At 42.5% G+C, this 23,330-nt stretch overlaps 1 protein-coding gene across 1 annotated transcript in view; it reads right to left on the bottom strand.

Annotated features, from left to right (window-relative positions):
* MGLL (monoglyceride lipase) overlaps window positions 1–23,330 on the bottom strand; it is a 183,569-nt gene that overhangs the window by 33,568 nt on the left and 126,671 nt on the right. Inside the window, exons 4-5 of the mRNA XM_042782580.1 lie at window positions 13,043–13,179; window positions 11,269–11,379 (exon numbers count right to left, since the gene is read on the bottom strand). Of these exons, the coding sequence (XP_042638514.1) occupies window positions 11,269–11,379; window positions 13,043–13,179 (248 nt within the window). The remainder of the gene's footprint in view (window positions 1–11,268; window positions 11,380–13,042; window positions 13,180–23,330) is intronic.

The following is a 23,330-nucleotide window of genomic DNA, read 5'->3' as shown; positions in this document are numbered from 1 at the left end:
CCTGCCAAAGACTCCAAATAGCATCTCTATCTGCTACAGACACTTCAAGCATCATTGCATCAGCTAGATCATATGGCCCAAGTGGCAGAGAAGCTTGCACAGCAGCCTAAACCTGTTGCACAGCCTTCTGTTGTTCTGGGCTCCACCAAAACTAGCAGCTTCCACACTCAATTGATAAATAGGCTGAATCAATCCAAAATGAGGGATATGTTGCCCCCAAAATCCAAAAGGCCCACCAGATGTTATGCCTCCTTTTTAGTTGTGGGGGAAGCCAGATACAATAACTTATCCTTCACTTTAGTAGGAATATCTTGACATGCCCCTACCACTGGACCCTAGAAATTTCACTGAGGTGGAAGGTGTCTGAATTTTTGTTGGGTTAATTTCCCACCCTCTAGCATGTAGATTTCTCACCAACAAGTCTAGAGGCATCAATATTTCTTCCTTACTAGGTCTAATCAGCATAATGTCATCAATATAATGGACCAGTGTGATGTCTTGTGGAAGGGAAATGTGATCAAGATACCTACGGACTAAATTATGACATAGTGCTGGGGAGTTGATATACTCTTGAGGAAACACTGTGGAAGTATATTGTTGGCCTTGCTAGCTGAAGGCAAACTGCTTCTGATGGTCCTTTGAAATTGGTATTGAGAAAAAGGCATTGGCCAGATCAATAGCTGCATGCCAAGTACCAAGAGATGTGCTAATTTGCTCAAGCAATGAAACCACATCAGGAACAGCAGCTGCAATTGGAGTCACCACCTGATTAAGTTTATGATAATCTACTGTTATTCTCCAAGATCTATTGGTTTTTTGCACAGGCCAAATAGGCAAATTAAATGGGGATGTGGTGAGAATCACCACCCTTGCATCCTTTAAGTCCTTGATGGTGGCAGTAATCTCTGCAATCCCTCCAGGGATGTGGTGTTGCTTTTGGTTTACTATTTTTCCAGGTAGAGGCAGTTCTAATGGCTTCCACTTGGCTTTTAGTGCCATAATAGCCCTTACTCCACATGTCAGGGACCCAATGTGGGAATTCTGTTAATTGCTCAGTATATATATTCCAATTATGCATTCTGGAACTGGGGAAATCACTAAAGGATGGGTTTAGGGACCCACTAGACCCGCTGTGAGGTGCACCTGAGCTAAGACTCCATCAATAACTTGACCTCCATATGCCCCCACTCTGACTGGTTGGCCACAGTGCTGCTTTGGGTCTCCTGGAATTAGTGTCAGTTCAGAGCCAGTATCCAGTAATCCCTGAAAAGTCTGATTACTTCCTTTTCCCCAATGAACAGTCACTCCCATAAAAGGCCTCAGATCCCTTTCAGGAAGGCTGGGAGAAAGACTGACACTATAAATTTTTGAAATGTAGTGGGGTCCCTCAAGGGGACCTGGCCTCCCCTTCATTCAAGGGGTTGTGGGTCTGTAAACTGACTCAAGTCTGGGAATTGATTGAGAGACCATGACTCTGTATTCTGGTGATTTAATATAGGCTGCTGTTCATGTGACCTAGAATTCTTCTGTCTGTACAGATCAAGTAAATATTTAGTAGGTTTGACATGTATTTCACTACTAGGAACACCATACCTAAGTAGCCAATGACATAATTCCACATGGGTCAGAGTATTCTGATTACTGTTTTGACTTTGCTGTCCATTATGGTAACCATGCTCACCTTGTCTTTGTTGATTGACGGCTGCCATTTTGTTGCAATACCACAAGGTCTAATCAGCCGCATCATAGTTAAGTGTCTTAGTTCAATTAGGGCAGTTCCCACTGTCAAATCCATCTTACACAAAATAGCAATCACAGCAGTCTTCAAGGATGCTGGAGGTCCCTTCACAAATTGGTTCCTCACTGTAATGGTGAAAGGCATGTCCTCTGGGCTCTCCATTTCTGGGTCTAGGGGTCTAATGTGATAAATCCATTCTGACATGCCAATTTCCCTTAGCCTCTGGATACCTTCTACATTATAACAAGGCATGTCTGGTACTTCAACTTGACTTAAGGTAGGCCACTGCATAATCCATGCTTCAGTAACCCAATAAAATAAACAATCAGATCCTTTCCTAACCTCTCAAGCGGAAACATTGAATGAAGAATCTGTACTTAGTGGGCCTAAATCAATAAACTCAGACTGATCCAGCGTTACATTCCTTGTACCATTATCCCACACCCTCAGTAGCCATTCCCACCCATATTCTCCAGGTTTCTCTCTGTACATGTTAGCAAAACCAAGTAGGTCTTTTGGGATGTAGCATACCACCTCCTCAGTCATACTTTGTATTTCACGTTTGGGGGCTTTCTTGGACTTAAGTTTAGTTATAGGTCTAGCAGAAACAATGGGTGGTTGGGGCAGTTCCTGAGAACATTCAGCAATGTCTTCCCTGGCATCTACCTCAGGCAATGACCCAGCAGGAACAGTTGAGTTACCCCTTTAAACTGGAGGTGGAAGGGATAATGGTTTTATAGTAATCCCTTCAGATGGGAGGGATTCAACAGAATTTACAGGCTTCATATCCTCATCTTCCTGACTGTCTGACCATATGTCCCCATTCCAGGTTTCAGGATCTCATTTTTTCCCAATCAATGCCCTCACTTTAACTTCAGACACCATTCTGGGTTGGCAATTCAATTAGCATTGTAATTCAGCCACCCTTATGATAAGACTCTGGGTTTGGTTTTTGGCAACATCAGCTCTGTTGCTTGAAGAAATAAGGCTTTCTTTCAGGGCACAACTAGAAACATTGAGGTGCTTTTTTTGCAGCACTTGAGCTGTGACTCAGTAGCCCTGAGTTCATCTCACTCTTTCACCACTTTGTCTAGCATAAGTATGACCAACCAGCCAGCTTTCTTACTCTTCATCCTGATAAAATTGTAGAAAAGTATCAAACATGCTATCACCCAGAGCCTCACTTCTTAAAAATACTTGATCGATTGGTGGTGCTATTTTGCATATTAATGTTGCCCCTCATGCCACAGATTAGCAGGACCCACCAACCACTCCTTGTAAGGAAAGTTGGGCAATCTAATTCTGTTGCAATACTGTCTTGAAAACCCAAGGAAGGGTCGCTATGAGTCAGATCCAACTCGACAGCAGTGAGGAGGGTCTTTACTAATGGAGGCAGAGTCACCAGTGCCTTTACAGTTAATCAAATTGGAGAACCAAAACAAAATTGGGGAAAACCAATTTAGGAAGCCCATCCTTAGGATTTTATCTCTCTGGAACCACTCTTAGTATGAAATGTGTTAGGGTGGGTTCTCTAGAGAAGCAAAATGAGTAAAGCTTATATATAAAGAGAGAAATTTATCTTAAGAAAATGGCTCACACACTTATAGAAGCTGGTAAGTCTCAAGTTCTTGGCTTAAACGTCAAGCTGGAGGCTTTTCCCAACTCATGAAGCTGCAGGGTCTGACGAGCTCAAGGTTGGCAGGCAGTATATGGGCTGTACACTCCAACAAATAACAAATCCAAGATCACCAGGCTGAATGGTGGATTGTTCACTCACAGACAGTTGTAGGCAGCATAACAGGATCCAGACCCATTTTCCCAGGACATCCATAAATATATTGAAAGAAGGCTACTCCCCTAGGGAAACTCCTTTCAATGGATGGATCAAAAAATATATATCTGAACTCATCATGGGAATAACCCACACCACAGCTGCTTAAACCACTCAGAATTGTGGTCCAGACAAGTTGACACACAACTCCAACTATCACATGTATAATCCATACTGAAGGCTGTAGTCTTTGATTTCTATCACTAAGTGCTTCAAGTTCTCTTCACTTTCAGCAAGTAAGGTTGTGTTATCTCTATATTGAAGGTTATTAGTGAGTCTTCCTCCAATATTGATGCCACATTCTTCTTCATATAGTCCAGTTTCTCAGATTATTTGCTCAGCATAGACATTGAGTGGTGAAAGAATACAACTGTGACACACTCCCTTCTTGATTTTAAACCATGCAGTATCCTGTTGTTCTGTTTAAATGACAGCCTCTAGATCTATGTACACATTCCTCATGAGCACAATTAAGTTTCTGGAATTCCCATTCTTTACAATGTTATCCATAATTTGTTATGATCCACATAGTTGGATTCATTTGCATAGTTAAGAAAATATAGGTAAACCTTTTTCTGATATTCTTTGCTTTCAGCCAAGATCCATCCGACATCAGCAATGATATCCCTCGTTCTATGTCCTCTTATGAATCCAGCTTGAATTTCTGGAAGTTTCTTGTTAATATACTGCTGCAATCATTTTTGAATTATCTTCAGCAAAATTTTATTGTTTGATAATTTCCACATTCTTTGGGATCACTTTTCTTTGGAATGGGCACAAATAGGGATCTCTTCCAATTGGTCAGGTAGCTGTATGCCAAATTTCTTCACATAAACAAGTACGCGCCTCCAGTGCAGCGTCTGTTTGTTGAAACATTTCAGTGGGTATTCCGTCAATTCTTGGAGGCTTGTTTTTCACCAGTTCCTTCAGTGCAGCTTGGACTTCTTCCTTCAACACCATTCGTTCTTGATCATATGCTATCATATGTCTAAATAACAGAGACATTCACAAATACCTTTGTTCATCTGAAAGATTTTAATGGCTTGCTAAAATAATTTTTAAGCTTTTGCCAGGGAAAGAGTTAACATGAAAAAGGTAATTACAATCACTGTGTCCTAAAGTGGAGTCAGCAAGTTGACCTGTGCAAAGGAGGACCCTGATCTTCTGCCAGGATGGATGCTGGTAAGGGAGGTTAGGGGAAGGCCTGTCCATTATGCAGCAAGGTCCTTTGGCCGCACCTGTTTTTCACTTTTCCCAGCACCTGTAAGAGCACTGAGGCTTCCCTGCTCACTGTTGTGCCCAACGTCTAGAAGTCCCTGGCATGAGGGGGCTCCCACACAAATGCATTCAGGAAATGTGCTGGGGAGATGAATCCTCCTGGAATCCTAAAGGAAACCTCCTCAAGCATCCTGAGATCTGAGTGTCCAGCTATTGGACAGGAGGGACCTGCAGGACAGAGGTATGTTAGTTCACAGGACTCAGTCTGTGGCCCCTGGGCCAGCTCATGAGCCCAGCCAAGTGTCTGGGCCCTGGGTTTAAATTTACCCCAAGTTTCAAAGAGTGACAATTTTCCACCCATCCCCCACTTTTCTTCTCTCCCTTGTGGGTTCTAGTGACTAAAACCAGGTGAGTGACATTCAGATGAGAAGTGGGCAAAGGTCAAGGGAAGTTGATCTCACACACTTTTGGGTGAAAGGGAGCATCCTCCCGCACACACTGGCCTCAGCTGGCACAACCATGGGCCTCATTTCCTTGTTCCTAAACTAGGAACAATTGTTCTCTCCTCACAGGGTTGTACCGGAGACAAAATGAGACAGGATGTCACACATGACGTTTGTAGTGGCAACTTCTCCATGCACTTCCTGCTGATGGAGATTGGAATCTTCTGGTAGCATAGGGCTGGCTCCAGCATCCCTTCCCCAGGAACCCAGGGGAGAATGAACGTCCAGGCAGCAGGCAGAGAAGTCTGTTTAGAATGAGTCTCCTCACCCCCAGCTGCTCTGCCAGGGAAAGTTCTGGTTTCTTGTACAGAACTCCCAGAGAAAAAAGGGACTCTTTGATCCTCAGCCAACATCCCTGGAAAAGTACAGGCAAGGAAGCTGAGTTTTACATTCTACTAGTTGGGCACCTGTGGGTTTTACCCCTGTGCCAGGGCATGAACTGTAGCCCTGCCTTCACTGGGACACAACACAGAGATAACCCCCATGAGATGATCTCATCAACAACCATATATATTTTTTTCTTATAATTTTATTTTGTTGTTGTTGCTAACATACACAGCAAAACATACACCAATTCAACAGTTTTTACATTTACCATTTAGTGACACTGATTGCATTCTTTGAATTGTACAACCATTCTCATCCTCCTTTTCTGAGTTGTTCCTCCCCTATTAACATAAATTTACTGTCCCCTAAATTTCCTATCTAATATTTCAAGTTGCTATCATCAGATTTTATCCCATAGAGTTTAATGTCCAAGGCAAATAATTTTTGCTAATTAAGTTAAACTTTTGTTTTAAGACTTCAGGGGATATTTTTGATTTAAGGTTTAAAGATTGCTCAGGGCAATAGTTTTAGGGTTTCAACCAACCTTCATGGCTCCAAGAAGTGTAGAATCTATGAAATTTTGAAATTTTGTTCTATATTTTCCCACTTTTGATCAAGATTTCTTTTATGGAATCTTTGATTAAACTGTTCAGTAATGTTGCCTGGGCACCATACAGTTCTGGTCTTAGGGCAAAGGAGGTAATTGTACATATGGCAATTAGCCACACATTCTATACTCTACTTCTATTCCTGATGCTCCTTCTTTCTGTTTTTCCAGCTGAATAGGGACAAATTGTTGTGCCTTGGATGGCCACTTACAAGCTTTTAAGATGCTAGGCACTATAAAACAAACTAGGTGGTAGAACAGAAGCACTAAACATGTTATTAAGACAATTAACTAGGATATCTCACGTAACCATGACCCTGAACCTCCAAATCAAGAAACCAAATCCCATGAGTTTTTTGGTTTTTGTACATAAGCAACCTCACTCCTTTTTTTTTTTTTTTTTTGTCATTGTTGTAAATATATCCAGCACACAACTCTTCCCAATTCAACTTTTTACAGGTATACAATGTATTGACAGTAATTACAATAATAGGCTGTGCAATCCTACTCTTAATCAATGCAGTAATTCCATCACCACTAATCCCCTCTTTTCCCTCCCTTCCACCCCATTAACCCTAATAAACTTTATTCTTTATACATTTGTCTTTTTTTGTCTTTTTATGTGAGATCATACAATATTTGTCCTTTTGTGATTAATGTATTTCACTCAGTATAATGCCTTCCAGCTCCATCCATATTGTAGCATGTATGAAGACTTCATTTCTACTCCTGGCTGATTAATATTCCATTGTACTCATGTATAACATTTTGTTTATCCATTTATCTGTTGATGAGCAATTAGGTTGATTCTATCTTTTGTCTATCGTGAATAGCGCTGCAATGAATACTGGTGTACAAGTCTGTTTGAGTCTCTGCTTTCAGATCTTTTGGGTCTATACCTAGGAGTGGAATTGCTGGGTCATATGAGAGTCTGAAATTTTTTTTTTTTTTAGGAACTGTCACACTGTTTTCCACAATAGCTGCACCATTTTGTATTCCCACCAGCAATGGATAAAGATTCCCCACATCATTGTCAACCTTTGTTATTATTTTTATTATTTTAATCTTAGCTATCCTGTTGTTGTTATTGTTGTTATGTGCCGTCGAGTCGGACCCAACTCATAGCAACCTCTCCTTGGGTTTCCAAGGCAGTATCACTACGGAAACAGATTGCCCAACCTTCCTTCCGAGGAGTGACTGGTGGGTTTGAACTGCCAGCCTTCTGGTTAGCAGTCAAGTGCTTTAGCCACTATGCTACCAGAGCTCTGTATTTGTGTTGTTGTTGTTGTTATGTGCCGTCGAGTTGGACCCAACTCATAGCGACCTCTCCTTGGGTTTCTGAGGCAGTATCACTACGGCAGTAGATTGCCCCATCTTCCTTCCGGGGAGTGGCTGGTGGGTTTGAACCTCCAGCCTTCTGGTTAGCAGTCAAGTGCCTTAGGCACTATGCTATCAGAGCTCCTTAGCATACTGTATAGTATGTTTTAAAATCAGAAAGTGAGTCCTCCCAATTTCTACTTCTCTTTCAACATTGCTTTAGGTATTTAGGGCCTCTTGCCATTTCATATAAAATTGAGGATTGGTTTTTCTATTTTTGTAAAGGAGTTTGTTGGAATTTTGATCAGGATTGTGTTGAATTTACAGGTCACTTTGGTTAGTATAAGGCCAGTTTCCACATTGGGTATCTCATGCTGCCCATTGAATAATTGGGGGAACTGCTCTTGCACGTACTCAAAGCTGTAAAACAAACTTGAACGATCTGGCCAACTGGACACAGTCAGGAGATCAGGATTCAACATTCTGCTTTGTCGTCCCCCTTCTGAGCCTTAGCTTTCTCATCCATTAGAACAAGAGGAAAGAGGCATCTGTAAACATCTTTCCCTCTGGGATGTTTGTGGGAGTAGACAATTGGAAATATCCCAAGGTTGGTCAGCAGGGAACCTCACCGAAACCATGATCTACCTGTACAGTGGAACCTTGATGTGACACACAAGCACCAAGATACACTGCTAAGCAAAACAACAAAACAAAACCCCCACAAGAAGAAACAAACCAAAAATGTAAAAGCAAAGTGCATGCTCCCATTTGTATAAAAATAGAAATATGAGGAACACATGTATGTCTTAGTTATCTAGTGCTACTATAATAGAAATAGAAATACCACAAATAGTGGCTTTAACAAACAGAAATTTATTTTCTCACAGTGCAGGAGGGTAGAAGCCTGAATCCAGGGTGCTGGCTCTACGGGAAGGCTTTCTTTCTCTGTCGGCTCTTGAGGAAGGTCCTTGTCTCCTTGAGTGATCTTCATATGGCACAGCTTCTCTCTTCCTCCATCTCTCCTTGCTTGTGTGTCCTAATCTGCTCCTTTTTATATCTCATTAGAGATTAACTCAAAATATACTCTACACTAAATCCTGCCTCATGACCATAACAAAGACAGCCTATTCCCAAATAGGATTGTAGCCATAGCCAAAGAGGTTAGGATTTAAAACACGTTTATTTATTTATTTTTTGGGACACGTGCAATCCATAACAATGTGTATTGATTGTAGAAGTATAAATTCTCTCTGGAAGGATGATCAAGAAACAAGTGGCTGCCCACTTTGAACGAAGGAGGGAGACTTTTCACTGTACACCCTTTAATACCTTTTGAATTTCAAACCCTATAAATGTATTATTCTTAAAAGTTTACATTAAATTTTTAAAAAGATTCCGTGAGGGTCTTTCAGGGAGGCTGATAGATAAGACTAGAAAGAGTGCAGAGGATGATGAGGTCATCTGGGGCAAGGTACACAAATGGGTCATAGGCTCTGTCAGTCAAAACTGCCGAAGATTCATGGGCAGCAACAGATGTCAGGGTGGGGAGGATGGGTCTTTGAGGTCTGGGCCAAGGTTATCTAATTTGTCTTTGCTAATAAGTGTAGACTTGCATTCCCCCAGAGACAGCTGGCTCTTGGATCAACAAGGCAATCTATTAGCACAAGTCTTTGAAAGGTCACCCCAATGGCCTGGCTCAGAGTTACATGGCCACCCATTAGCACAGACACCCCAAAGGACTCTGGGAGGAAACTCTGCTGCTCCAGCTCCATGTCCAGCTACCTGACTCTCTCCTACTTTATCTGAAAGACCCCTGGTCCCTGGCTTTTCTTTCATGAAAAGGCATCTCAGAAGGGGAGGAGCAGCTTGGATGCAAACCCATCCTATAAATTGTAGGATCCTGCCAAATCACTCCTCCTTCCTAAGCCTCAGTTTTCCATAAATGCAGGTAAAATGCATCTGTAAAATGCAACCCATTCTTTGAGTGACACTGGCAGTCAAGTGAGTGAATGCACAGGAAGGCAGAGAGCTGCCTGCCACTCACTGAACTTATTAACTGTTCATAAATTAAAGCACAGGGGAGCACAGTGATAACTCCCTTTTCTTTTAGGAGTCTTGTTTTACTCATTCTGCTCAGATGAGAAATAGCCTTATGTTATATAATGGCAATCAGTATGGGAAAAGTTGGGTAAGTCATCTTCTCCTAGCCCATTTGATGAGTACAATTTTGACTGTGAGGGGCCCTCATTATTCCATGGCAGAGACACCTAGCCATGGCCTCTACTGCTGCCCTCTGCATAGCACTGAAGTTTACCAATGATGATAGGATGGTTTCAGGAAGTCAGTGGTGACTTCCTTATCATGGAGTAAAATTCAAAGGTGCTATCCATCTCTATTCTTTAACCAACTAAATAAAAAATTATTTCTGCTTAAACTCTCGGAGAGGATCCAGGGTTCTCTTTTACCAGCCCCAATCCATTCCAGATTGGTGAGATTTGATGCACCTGATGAAAGCCCACACTCAAGACCCTCATCATCACACCTGCCTTTAGAGCCCAGGATCAAGTGTGTGCTTCTGTCTGTAGGAGATACTTTTAGGATATTTTAAACAAGGTGTCCCACAGTTTGAGTCCTGAGAAAAATATTGTAGGCTTAAGAGTTAATGTTATTATTTTAAAAGTCATACTGTCATGTGAGACAAGGTCAGAAAAAGTAAGCACCCTAGAGTGGTTGCTGCCCAGTGCACATGGCACCACGACATCCCCCTTAGGATCTCCCTGTGAGGCCCAAGAACTGGCTTTGGAGCAGCAGAATCAATCTGAACCCCTGGCCCAGCATTTGAGTGAGGATGGGCACCCCTGGGGACACAGAAGTTGGGATTGTCCTTCCCACTGGTTTATCTCAACATGCCACTGACCTATATTAGTCATTGCTAAGGGTCTTGCTGAGGCCACAGTTTTTAGCTTCTTTCCAAAGGAGAGAAGACACTGGATCTGTTTCTAGTTGTTTGTTGGCTTGCTTGTCTTAAAGTAGCTGATAGCATGTTCCACTCATATGTGTGGTTGTGCAACAGGGAAACAAAATGATGTGTCAGAGGTGAAAGTGCTTGGGGAGAAGACTACAACTCAAAGGGACTCTGCTGCAATTACAAATTGCCTTGAATTCCACTCATTATTCATTTTTTGCTGAAGTTGGCAGATGTTCAATGAAAAACAGCTCAAGCTTTGCATCTGACTTCTTAACAAAAGGGTACTTTGCAGGATTAATAACATGTGTAACCTTTCTTCCTATTAAAATTCACCAATAAAACATGCACAAACAGGAAATAAATTTTTTTCTGTCTTTGGGAGGGAAAAAACAAAACAAAACAAATGCATCTGACTTCAGAAATGACTGAACTCTGGTGGCAACAATGTTTGATGTTGTTGTTGTGTGCCGTCGACTCGTAGGGACCCCTCCTTGGGTTGCCAAGGCAGTATCACTATAGAAGTAGACTGCCCAACCTTCCTTCTGAGGAGTGGCTGGTGGGTTTGAACAGCCAGCCTTCTGGTTAGCAGTCAAGTGCCCTAGGCACCACAATGTTTGATATTTGACCCAATTTTACCACAATAGAGCTTGACGTCAAAGAATGGACTTTGGCCCTTTTACCCAAATTCTAGCCATAAATGCAGGCTCCGAGGCCCCTAAGGGATCCGACAGAGTTCCACAGAACCAGAAGCTCTCTTACCTTGAAAGTTGTTGCTGACTCTGGATTGGCAAGAACCAAGGGAGAGATGAGAACCATGCCAGAGAAGTGGCCTGGTCTGTCTGCGGCTGTAAGGATAACGATGGCACCTCCCTGAAAGGGAAAGCAGCAGCGCTAATGCAAGCCACACCCCACGAGCATCTCTAATGTCACAATTAATGATAGAGCCCTGAGGCTGCAGGCCTGGCCGGGAGCCTTGAAGAGTCTACCTTGGAAAGGAAACTATCAACTGTTGGATAAACTAGAACTGCAATTATTTCATTACAAATGTTTTTTCTCTGGGTTTTCCAAGAGCAGACATTTCAGAGAGATATAAATAAGGTTCCTGCTTGTGGGCCGCAAGTTAAATAACAACACATTCCTGCTTCATTTCAAGCCAAAAGCTGGCAGACCCCCAATTCATTCATTCCATCAGGCATCATGAAAGGCTTTTTGGTAATCTGATCATAAGAAGAGACTACTACATATTTTCTGGTTCAGTAAAGATCCCAGAAATTTAGGTTCCAAGAAAAATACTTAATGAACTTAGACGATACTGAAGGAACAGGGCTAACTCTTTGCTTAAGCTGGAAGGGAGTTTAACCCAAGAGCTTAAGTCTTAAGTACTTACAGGGTCAGGCAAGTATAAACCAAGCCAAACAAGGGAAAAACAAAACAAACAAACAAACAAAAACATTTCTCATGGAGTTGATTCCAACTGTTGGTGACTCCATGTGTGTCAGAGTAGAACTGTGCTCCATAGAATTGTCAATGGCTGACTTTTTGGAAGTAGGTCACCAGGCCTTTCTTCAGAGGCACTTTTCTTCAGAGGTTTGAACTCAGATCTTCAACCTTTTAGTTAGAAGTTGAGAATGTTTGTACCACCCAGGGATTCCATGAACCTGTTGTTTGCCATTGAGTTGGCCCTGACTCATAGCGACCCCTCCTTGGGTTTCCGAGGCAGTATCACAATGGAAGTAGGAATGCCCAACCTTCCTTCCGAGGAGTGGCTGGTGGGTTTGAACCTCCAGCCTTCTGGTTAGCAGTCAAGTGCCTTAGCCACTATGCTACCAGAGCTCCTTCCATGAACCTAGCAGGCTCTAATCAAGGGGTCGTGAGGTGTGCCTCAGTGAGCAGTTTCCAGGCATTCAAATTCAAGAGGTTAAAAATACTGATGGGTCTCAGGGTCTCCATAGGGAGTCAGCCTAGGGTTGTCAGCTGAGGACCACAATTTAAAGATTATACTTGGTTGATTCTTAGAGGATTTTATACATCTAAGAGGTGAAAAAAGGATTTCAAATAAATTTAAGGAATTGTTTCCACAAGGGCCCTTTTGTCCCCAGTTCCTGAACAATCCTGAACAAGAAGGAAGGGCTTTGGCAGTCCGTGGGCCTCTCACTAACCAGGAGCAGCCCTTTCTCCAGAGAAGTGCCACTGTAGGAAGCAGAAGTTCCCTTAGCAATCACATGAAGAAATAGCCCCGGGGGCCAAAGGAGTTGAAAAGAATCAGTTTCCTAGTCAGCCTGCGAGTACCTCAGTGAGGCTTTGCTGGCCGGTTTTGGCGGGAACTCTGGGGAATGAATAGGCTCTGCTCTGGCTCCCTCCAGGCCTGTCTTCAGAGCCTAAACCTGGCTGACTTCCTAAACACTAAATTGTCTGGGAACTCCAATGTGGGGGACAAAGGGCTCTGGCCCCCCACCCATCAATGGTGCTTCACACCCCCACCTTGCACACTGAGTAGTCCCGAGTGGAGCTGGGTCCTCTGTGGTCGGCTTACCATGGAGTGGCCCAGAAGGAAGACAGGAAGCTTGGGGTAGTCTTTCTGCACAACATCCACATGCTGCAGCACATCCCTGACAAAAACGTGGAAGTCAGACACCACCATCCTCTCCCCTTCGCTCTGTCCATGGCCAACTGGAAGGGAATGGAAGAAAAGCATGAAGGACAGCATTACAGGGTGTTGGCCCTGCTCAAGCCAGTGGCTTCTCATTAGAATGACCAGCTGCTCTTTACTGAGGCCCTCCAATCAGCCAGGCTTGGACTGTGTCAACTCACAAATCCCATCCTTCACCACCCATACTTGAAAGTCAGACTTGTCCCCATGTTACAGATTAAGACATTGGGGCACAGAGTGGTTAAGGAAGCTCCCCAATATCACACAGCTAGGAAGTGCTAACCAGGAAGTATCCACTGCAAAGGCCTTGCCCATAGCCGTGATGCTTTCTCTGCAGTCTTCTCTAGGAAGGTGATGATGGTGGCAGGCACTGAGATCAAAGGGGCCTGAGATCAGAGCAGTGAGGCTCAGGATTTTCCTGGGTCTTCCTAGCTAGCAATTTGATCCTCACAAGTTTCAGTATTAGCCTTTCACCAGGAACAGTGCTGCATTATGTCACCTCCCTTTACAGCTCTAGTTGACAAAACTATGACAAAAAAATCAAATAGTCAAGTGTGAGTGCCAGAAATGGTCCCAATGGCTATAAAACTAGGTCATTACATCCTGCCTGGATTCTTTATGTGTTAAATATCTGTGCTGTTCGTTTCCCCTTTGTTATTTCCTTCAAGTCCTTCTACTTCTCCCTTTGAAGTGCATCGGTCACTATAGAAACCAGGAGCTGGCGCTGCTTCCGTGTGCTGGCTGAGAGCAGCTGATGGGAGGGCTTGAAGCTGCAAAAAGAAAGAACTCACAGAGAGCTGGGGCCACACAGCAAGAGCATCTCTGTTCCAAACCTCTCCTGCTGAGATCCTGAAAGGCTATTCATTAAGCCTGACACCCCATCTTTGAGGATACTGTTAAGATAATGACATTCATTCTTCAGATAAGAAGAGTGTCATTGCCTAGACCTGACTGACTGCCCAGGCCACAAACTTTAAAATGCTCTGCATGGCCATAAGCTCCTGTGCTTCCTACTGCCCTGTCCTTTGACCCCTACCTGGACCTCAAGCCCCCATGCTCTCTGACCACTCTATCCAGTTCTACCATCTTCTCAGTGGCACCCTGAATTCCCTTGCTTCTCTGATTTTTGACCTTGAACATCTTCCACTTTGGACTAACCCCATCATGCTTCCCTCTCTACTCTGATTGTCTGATGGTATCATCCCAAGACTGGGTGAACATGAACATTTAAGCCAGGAAACACTGGAACCTCTCCGCACATACTTGGTTGTCAAATTCATCTCAGCATCTCTTCCCAATGTCTCAATTCTACTGAAGCTTGCACACAACTCATGATTTTGAGTAAATAATATTATCTTTCTAATAGGGGGACCACCCAACACAATCTTCCTTGACCTTCTCCCTCACTTCCAAAATGTCCTTTAACAAGGTCCATTGTTCCTCATTCTAAGCACTCATAGCCCAGCTCTTGTCTTCTACTCTCTCACTCTCTACTGGCTCCATCTTTGTCTCATTCCCCCTCTCCTGAAGAATCCCTCTCTCTATCCTCCACTCATCCAATCATCTTCATTCTCCCTTTCCCGTTTAAGAGTGATCTACGCTCTTGAAAGCCCTCATCTACCTTGTCCCAACGCTCTTTCTTTGGTGAGGTCCTGCCTCACTCCTCAGCTGAGTCATTCACCATTGGCCCCTGTTGACCAAAGCCAATGGCCTTCTAACTTCCTTGGTTCTTTCTACATTTCTGACTGCTTTTTCTTAGTCTCCTTTCCCTGGCAGACCTCTGTCATTCATTCATTCATTCATTTTCATTTTAAATGTCAGAATGGAATAAAAAAGGTATATATTTAGTTATTTTCACCCTCCTCCATCCTTGTCCTCCCTCATTCACCTATCTTCTAAATTCTACTCATAGTGCATCTTGTCTCCTTCCAGGGACTTCTTGATATGAATATACAATATTTCCTTATTTATACCACCCTTAGACACCAACTATCCTGATCTGTACTTTGCTTTGTTCACTCGACAAATTACCCTGGAGATCTTTCAATATCTGAAAAGTAGAGCTCCTTCTCAGTTTTTTTCTGCAACTTTTTACTATGAAAAATTTCAAAAACATAAAACATTAAAAGAATATTATAATAAGAACCTAAAACCCCCCAAAAAACCAAACACTGCTGTCGAGTCGGATCCAACTCATAGAGACCCCGCCTTGGGTTTCTGAGGCGGTATCACTACAGAGTAGACTGCCCCATCTTCCTTCCGAGGAGTGGCTGGTGGGTTTGAACCGCCAGCCTTCTGGTTAGCAGTCAAGTGCCTTAGCCACTATGCTACCAGAGCTCCCCCCCCCCAAAAAAAAAACCTATATACATACTATTTTTATTCAACAGTTGTTAATATTTCATTTGCTTTAACTACCACGATGCTTAGACACTTTAGGAAGCATCTCCTAAAATAAGATGTTCTCCTCATAACTACAATATTATTTTCAAAATTAGCAGTAGTTCCTTTATATTGTGTTATGTGCTGTCGAGTCGGACCCGACTCATAGTGACCCCTCCTTGGGTTTCCGAGGCAGTATCACTATGGAAGTTGGTTTGCCCATCTTTCTTTCGGGGGGTTGGTTGTTGGTTTTGACCGCCAGCCTTCTGGTTAGCAGTCAAGTGCTTTAGGCTCTATGCTACCAGAGTAGCTCCCTAATATCACCTAAAACTCAGTCCAAATTCAAATCTCCCAATTGTCTCTAAATGTTTAATTTTTTTTTTTATATAGAACCAGGATGTAAAGTTCATACATTGCATTTAGTTATTATGTTTCTTTTGTTTCTTTTAATCTAGAACATTCCCTTCATTTTTATTTTAAAGATACCAGGCCAGCAAAATGTCCTATATTATGGATCTGTCTGATTTTTTTCCCCCATGGTGTCATTTAGCTTGTTCCTGTGTCTCTATTAATCATGGCATTTCCTTGCTTTCTAACACAAGTGTCTCAGGCTCCTCTTATACTTTTCCTGGCCCAGATCTGGAATTAAGCATTTCTCCAAGGAGCCCCATTTTTTTTTAAAGTTGAGGGTGCTCAATACCACTAGAGTGCCATAGGTTCTATGCCCACTCAGTGGGCAGAAGTAGGTAACTGATATTTTAAAAATCATGAGTTCATATTGATATTTCTAATTAAAAATTAATAGTTTTTAATAGCATTAACATATTTACTTATTTGTGATATCGTACAATACACAATGGGAGTTCTGGTGGCATAGTGCCTGAGACATTTGACTGCTAATCAGAAGACTTGCAGTTCAAACCCACCAGCCACTCCTCAGAAGGAAGACTAGGCAATCTATTTCCATAGAGATATTGCCTCAGAAACCCAAGGAGGGGTCTCTATGAGTTGGATCCAACTCGACGGCAGTGAGTTTGGGTTTTTTTTTTTTTGGTACAATACACAACAGGTGCAGCAGTACCTGTACAAGGAACTGTCAGAAACTCAAGCCAGTTTCAGAAGAGGACATGGAATGAGGGATATCATAGTTAATGTCAGATGGATCTTGGGTGAAAGTAAAGAATATCAGAAAGATGTTTACCTGTGTTTTATCAACTATGCAAAAGTGTTCAACTGTGTGGATCATGACATATTATGGGTAAGATTGAAAAGAATGGAAATTCCGGAACATTTCATTGTGCTCATGAGGAACCTGTACACAGACCAAGAGGCTGTCATTTGAATGGAACAAGGGGATACTACATTGTTTTAAATCAAGAAAGATGTGCACTATGGATTGTATCCTTTCACCATACTTATTCAATTGGAGGAAGACCCATTCACAGATGACACAACCTTGCTTACTGAAAGTGAAGAGGACTTGAAGCACTTGGTGATGAAGATCAAAGCCTACAGCCTTCAGTATGAATTACACCTCAACATAAAGAAAACAAAAATTCTCACAACCAGATCAATAAGTAACATCACGATAAATGGAAAAAAGAGAATTTCTCAAGGATGTCATTTTACTTGGATCCACAATCAACACACATGGAAGCAGCGATCAAGAATGCAAAGGAATGTATTGCATTGAACAAATAAACTGTAAAAACCTCATGAAAGTACTAAAGAGCATAGACATCACTTTGAAGACTAAGGTGCTCTGGCCCAATCCATTGTCTTCTCAATTGCCTCATAAGCATGTGAAAGCTGGACATTGAATAAGGAATATGTAAGAGTTGGTGCATTTGAATTGTGGTGTTGGCAGAGAATATTGAATATACCATAGATTGTCAGAAAGAATGAACAAATCTGTCTTGGAAGAAGTTCATCTGGAATCCTTCTTAGAACCAAGAATGGCCAGACTTTGTCTCTCATACTTTGGTCATGCTATCAGGAGGATACCATGCTTGGTAAAGTAGAAAGTCATCAAAAAAAAAGGGGAACATCCTCAACTACATGGATTGACACACTGGCTAACAATGGGCTTAAGCAGAGCAAAGATTATGAGGATGGTTCAAGACTGGGCAGTATTTTGTTCTGTTGTACATAGGGTCACTATGAGTTGGAAATGACTCAATGGCACCTAACAAAAACATAATACACAGCACGTTCCAAATTATAATACCAGCATTACCACCTATCTGAGGACAGCAGTGAAGCCCTTCCTGGGCCATCTCAACTCCTATGACCTCCATGGAGTCACTACTATCCTCTCAGGCACGTGCAAAGCACTTTCTGCCTACCCTAGCAGAGTTGTATTAAAGTCCTCCTCTTTTTCTCTCCGCACTGCCCTTCCTCTGTCGACTGAGGATGATGAACAATTTGCCCCTGGAGTGAGGATGATGTGAATGATTAGTTATGTCTGCCACTGACTAAGTGGGAGGGGATGGTTTCTGCATAACCATGCCTTATATTTGCCAAGTCTATCTGTAATAGTATAGACAGATTAGAATTTCTGGGAGATGAATATTCATGGATATTCAGTTGAAATATTATGTGTTCCAACTTCATAACCTAATGCTCTATATTAATCTTGTTCAATTTAAACATTGTCTTATTCTACTACTTGTAGCCATAATCACATAAGGATCCTGCCCCTGCAACTACATTCCTAAGATCATAAAAACAAGACAGGAACAGGTCACAGGACAGGGCAACCACATTCCTCAGATCCTGAGACTAAGGAAGGGACACTGCAAAAAAAGTAACACAAATGTAAATTTACTGCTTAGATGGCATTTCCTGATAACAGGCCATTTTTGAAGTGTCTTCTAGCCCACTATCTGTGGTCAGTGTTAACCAGTTTTGGAGCCTGTGCACCCCTGCTCTCCTTTACTGCCTGATGAACTAAGATGGCTGGTCTAAGACAGGACTAAGACTGGAACCAAGAGCAGACAGCAGAATAGACCTGCTCAGAAGAAGTTGTGGCATCCATATTGAACCATACAGACTCCATCTTAGAAAGAGATTGCGCATACACCTAGCCTGAAGGAAGTTGAGGCTTATCTTTAGGAATCACAGCCTTGTTCTGCTTCCTGACTTTTGCAAAAGGGTCAGAATTTTATGAGTATCTTGCCTGTACAAGATCTTTTGAAATCATGTACCTCATGGCCTTAAAACTATTATAAAAACTCCTAGCCTGGAAGGCTGGGGAGATACACATGGTGTTGCCTCTGGTCCTGTATATCTCCACCTTGCAAGGTTAATACCTTCTTCTTTTTTTTTTTTTTTTTAATATCCTCTTGTTAAATTTCTCTCTGAGCTACAGCTGACTTTCTAATCATTATATCGGAATGCAACCTACAACATATCTCGAGAGCTCTGGTGGTGTAGTGATTAAAGCATTCAGCTGCTAACCAAAAGTTTAGCGGTTCAAACCTACCAGCTGCCGTGCAGAAAAAAGATGATACAGTCTTCTTCTGTAAAAGATTTACAGCCTTGGAAATCCCATGGGGGCAGTTTCAGTATGTACTATAAGATTGCTCTGAGTCAGAAATGACTTGGTGGCAGTAGGTTTGTGTGGTGGTTAAGTTTGTGTGTCAACTTGGCTGGACCTGTTGAGTGGCTGGGCAGCTGAATGTAGTTGTTCCCCATGGTAAGATTGGTAATTAACTCCATGGTGGAATCTATTGGAGCAGCTGAGTAGCTGCTTTGGGTATGTGGTCTGCTTCCCATGTATAAGAAACAGCTTTGGGAATGGTCTCTAGCTATGGCACGCTTGGACCCTGCATGTAGTCGTGTCATTGTTCAGCAGCCTGCCATGCTATGCTGACCTGTGGACTTTCAATGGACTTGAACTAATGGCCTGTTGTGTGGTTTAGAAACATAGGGACTGTGCCTTTTTACTTGTCAACCTTGGGCTTGTCAGTCTCAGCAGCCTCTAGCTTCAGTGGGGGTGGGAATAGGAGGGAGAGCTGAAGCCCAAGGTTGATGGCTTGCACCCAGCCCCTAGAGCCTAACACTTTTAACTCGGACTCAACGCCTCCAAACTCTTAGAGAATAAACTCCTGTTTGTTTAAGCCATCCCACTGGTGGTATATTCTTGTCAGAGAGGCACTAGGTAACCAGAACAGTTTTTTTTTTTTTTTTAATCCTGAGAGCAAGAATGATATTCTATTAATCTGTATATTCCTCAAGGCTCCTTGCACAGCCCTGGCAGGAGTAGGTGCCTGGTAAATACTTGCTAAAATGAATTGAAGGCAATATTTCTCTAATAGCCACTCACCAAAGAGATTCAACTCCATTGTTGCAACTATAGCTGACATGACACATTTCCCTTCCACCATGTAAGCAGTAGTTCTGCATGTTCAATTACAACTGATTTTTCTTCCATTATTTTTAGAAAGGACCATGCTCCATAGACTCTAATCCAATGTATTTTTAGTTTTGTTTACCCCGATTCCTCTAGCACTGTATTTGACATAAAATAAGCACTTAATAATTATTTATGGACTGGTAAAATAGTCCCAGTCTCTTTGTCTCATACAAAATATTTCTACCTGAAAACAACTTTCAGTGTGTGAAAAAAGAGACCATGCATGGGGAAGTCTTCAGAAAGCTGATGCTCCTGTTCTTACTTGAGTGAAAAGAAATAACTTTCTTCTTCTCTGGTCTTAGAGAACCAGTTCTACTTAGTATTCATTTCTTTACAGAAAAAAAAGCTGGTAAAATATAGCCTTGAGAATGGAAAGAGATTATGCATTAAAAAGCAGTAACACCACCACCTGGTATTTGTGTGGGAGTTCACAATTTACAGAGCACTTTTCTCAGAGTTTAATTCACTTGATCCTCACAACTTGGTGACTGAGGGATTTTTAACCCCATTTTCTAGCTGACTCTCAGAGAAAATGGCCAGCTCAATGAACCCACATCGGGCTCTCTCTCATCATTGCCACTCAGAGCAGAGCACCAGAAGGAAGCAGGAGCTCCATGGGTGGAAGAGTGGAAAGAGAAGCCCTTATTAGCTGGATAAAGACCTGCTTTACTCCTTAGGAGAGTCCCCGGGCCCAAAGACGTTTGCATCCAAGGGCAGTCTGGGTGTGACTGGGCCTGGCATCTCACACAGACATGAGTTCTGCTCACCTGGTGGCTCTGATCATTCATAGATCTGCAGATGTGTGGGACAAAATAGCTGTTTGTCTGTCACCTCTCTTACAAGTATCTGAGACCTGAGGATGATGGGGACAGTAGGCTGGGTAGAGACTGACATTGGAGCTAACCATGAGTGGTAACAGCAGACATCCACTGAAAACTGCCTTACCTAGTTCACTGTATCTAAAGGGTTCTCCACATGGCCATTTCACATGCACATGTGTGAGCTTCAAATAGGAACACCTAGTCTCTGGGAGCTTAAGGACTTGCCTTGACCATGGCTACTCTGAGAAAGTGCCACTGGAGCAGAGACAGGAGGGATGGCTGAGTCCAAGGAAGTGGGGGGAAGGGAGAATGAACTAGGCACAGGGGAGATCAAGGACAAAGGTCCTGAGGTGGGAGAAGTACAGTCCCCAGTGGATAGCAGACTGAGACAAGATGTTGAGTCCAGGCCAGCCAGGCAAGGGCTGGCAGCCAGGATAAGGACCCAGAGGGAAGAGAGTGACATTGGCATTTTTTAAAAAATGATCCTATTTTATCTCTTTCTTTAGAAGATTCTCATGGAAAATCTTGTCAAAAGCTTTGTTCACCAACTACATCTACACCAGCTTTTGGGTCTGTAGGACCCTGAAGTGGCACTGTGCTAGGTGCCAGGGCTTTGGAGGGGAAAGCTTTGCGCCTGACAGAGGGAGAGAGGTATGGAGTGGGGAAAGGGGACCCGAGGTGGGGTAGGCTGATATGCAGTAAGTCAGAGAAGACCCTCAGTAAGGGCATGGCTGCCAAGAAAACCCTTTAGTTTTACCTTCACCCCTAAACCCACAGCAAGAGGAGTATCAGCCTTAACATATAGGATGGCAGCAGTGTCTACTTGCCTTGTGTCAGGGAACCTGAGGCCCTAACTTAGGCTGGGTTCTTTAGAGAAGCAAAACCAGTGAAGCTTAAATCTATACTGTAGATGTGAATCTTAAGAAACTGGGGTATTGGTATATCTGAATTGGGTGACTTCAGACCTAACTAAAAACTCCATTTTGAATTTCTACATTTCTAAAGAAAGCATTCAGCCTTTTTGTCAGTTTTACTGTTTAAATAACAAAGAATACAGAAGTTAGAATTTCTAACCTAGGTAAATAGTTACTTAGTGTCTATTAAGAATGTTAAGGAGGAGGAAGAGAAATAGAACTTAGTTGATAAGGTCCTCTGGTGGCTTAGTGCCTAAAGCAATTGACTGCTAAATAGAAGGTTGTTGGTTCAAACTGACCAACTACTCTGCAGAAGGAAGACTGGGAAATCTACTTTTGTAAAGATTTACGGGCTCAGAAACCTAAAATGGGTTGCTATGAGAATTGACTCAGTGGCAGTGAGTTTGTTTCTGGTTAATGTTAAATGAAGTTTTTTGTTGTTTGGAGCCTCGAGTTGATTCCAACTCAAAGCAACTCCATGTGACAGAGTAGAACTGTCTCATAAGGTTTCCTAGGCTGTAATCTTTACAGGAGTAGATTGCCAGGTCTGTCTTCCTAAATGAAATTAGAACTTGTAAATAACTTTGAAGCTAAAACAGATATAAATCAAGTCTTAGTCTCAAATTAACACTTTAGCTCACCAGGTTTTCCCACTGTGTGTCTACTAACCCAAAAAACCAAACTTACAGCCATTGAGTCTATTCTAACTCACAGCAACCCTATAGGACAGAGTAGAACTGCCCCATAGGATTTCTAAGTCTACATCTTCTCAGAAGCAGACTGCCTCATCTTTCTCCCAAGGAGCCGCTAGTAGGTTTGAACCGCTGACTTTCTGGTTAGCACTCAAAGGCTTAAACACTACACCAACAGAGCTCCTTTGTGTGTCTACCAGTCCTTTAAATCTGTAACTATGATAAGGAGACAGACTTCAGATGTGATAGAAAATTAATCCCTGAATGAATGCTTTGTTAAACCACTCTCAAAAAGACAAAACCCAAATTCACTCCCATCAAATTGGTTCCAACTCATAGTGACCCCCACTGTGTTTCCGAGGCTATAAATCTTCACAAAAGTAGATTGTCCCATCTTCCTTCCACAGAACAGCTGGTGGGTTTGAATTGCAGACCTTTTGGTTAGCAACCAAATGCCTTATCCACTAGGCCACCAAACCACTCTCAGGATATACCAACTCTCAGGATGTAATCAACTCACTTTCAGGATGTAAACCACTTCAGGATGCAGCAGATAAACTTGGTAGTAATGTTTAAGTCTGTAGCTTTTGTTATGCTTCCTCCCCCATCCCCCACCTGCCTATGAGCACAAATCACTTTTAAACCCTTACTGTTCTCCCTCCAACTCAGGGAGTTTTAACATCTGGGATGGATGTCTGTAAATGTCTCCTCATTTCAAAGTGATTTTATTCCTCCAATAAATTTTTCCCTTTTAATTTCTAGTGAAATGCCAGTCTAATGTTTTCCACTAAGACAATATATACAAAAATATATAAAAACCCAAACCTAAACTCACCGCCATCAAGTCGGATCTGACTCATAGTGACCCCTCCTTGGGTTTCCGAGGCAGTATCACTACGGAAGTAGGATTGCCCAACCTTCCTTCTGAGGAGTGGCTGGTGGGTTTGA

The sequence above is a fragment of the Orycteropus afer genome, unplaced genomic scaffold (genome assembly GCF_000298275.1).
Source record: "Orycteropus afer afer isolate SDZICR_OR568_19922 unplaced genomic scaffold, OryAfe1.0 scaffold00377, whole genome shotgun sequence".
In the NCBI taxonomy this organism is placed as follows: Eukaryota; Metazoa; Chordata; class Mammalia; order Tubulidentata; family Orycteropodidae; genus Orycteropus; species Orycteropus afer.
This window is presented reverse-complemented; position numbering and strand designations above follow the sequence as displayed.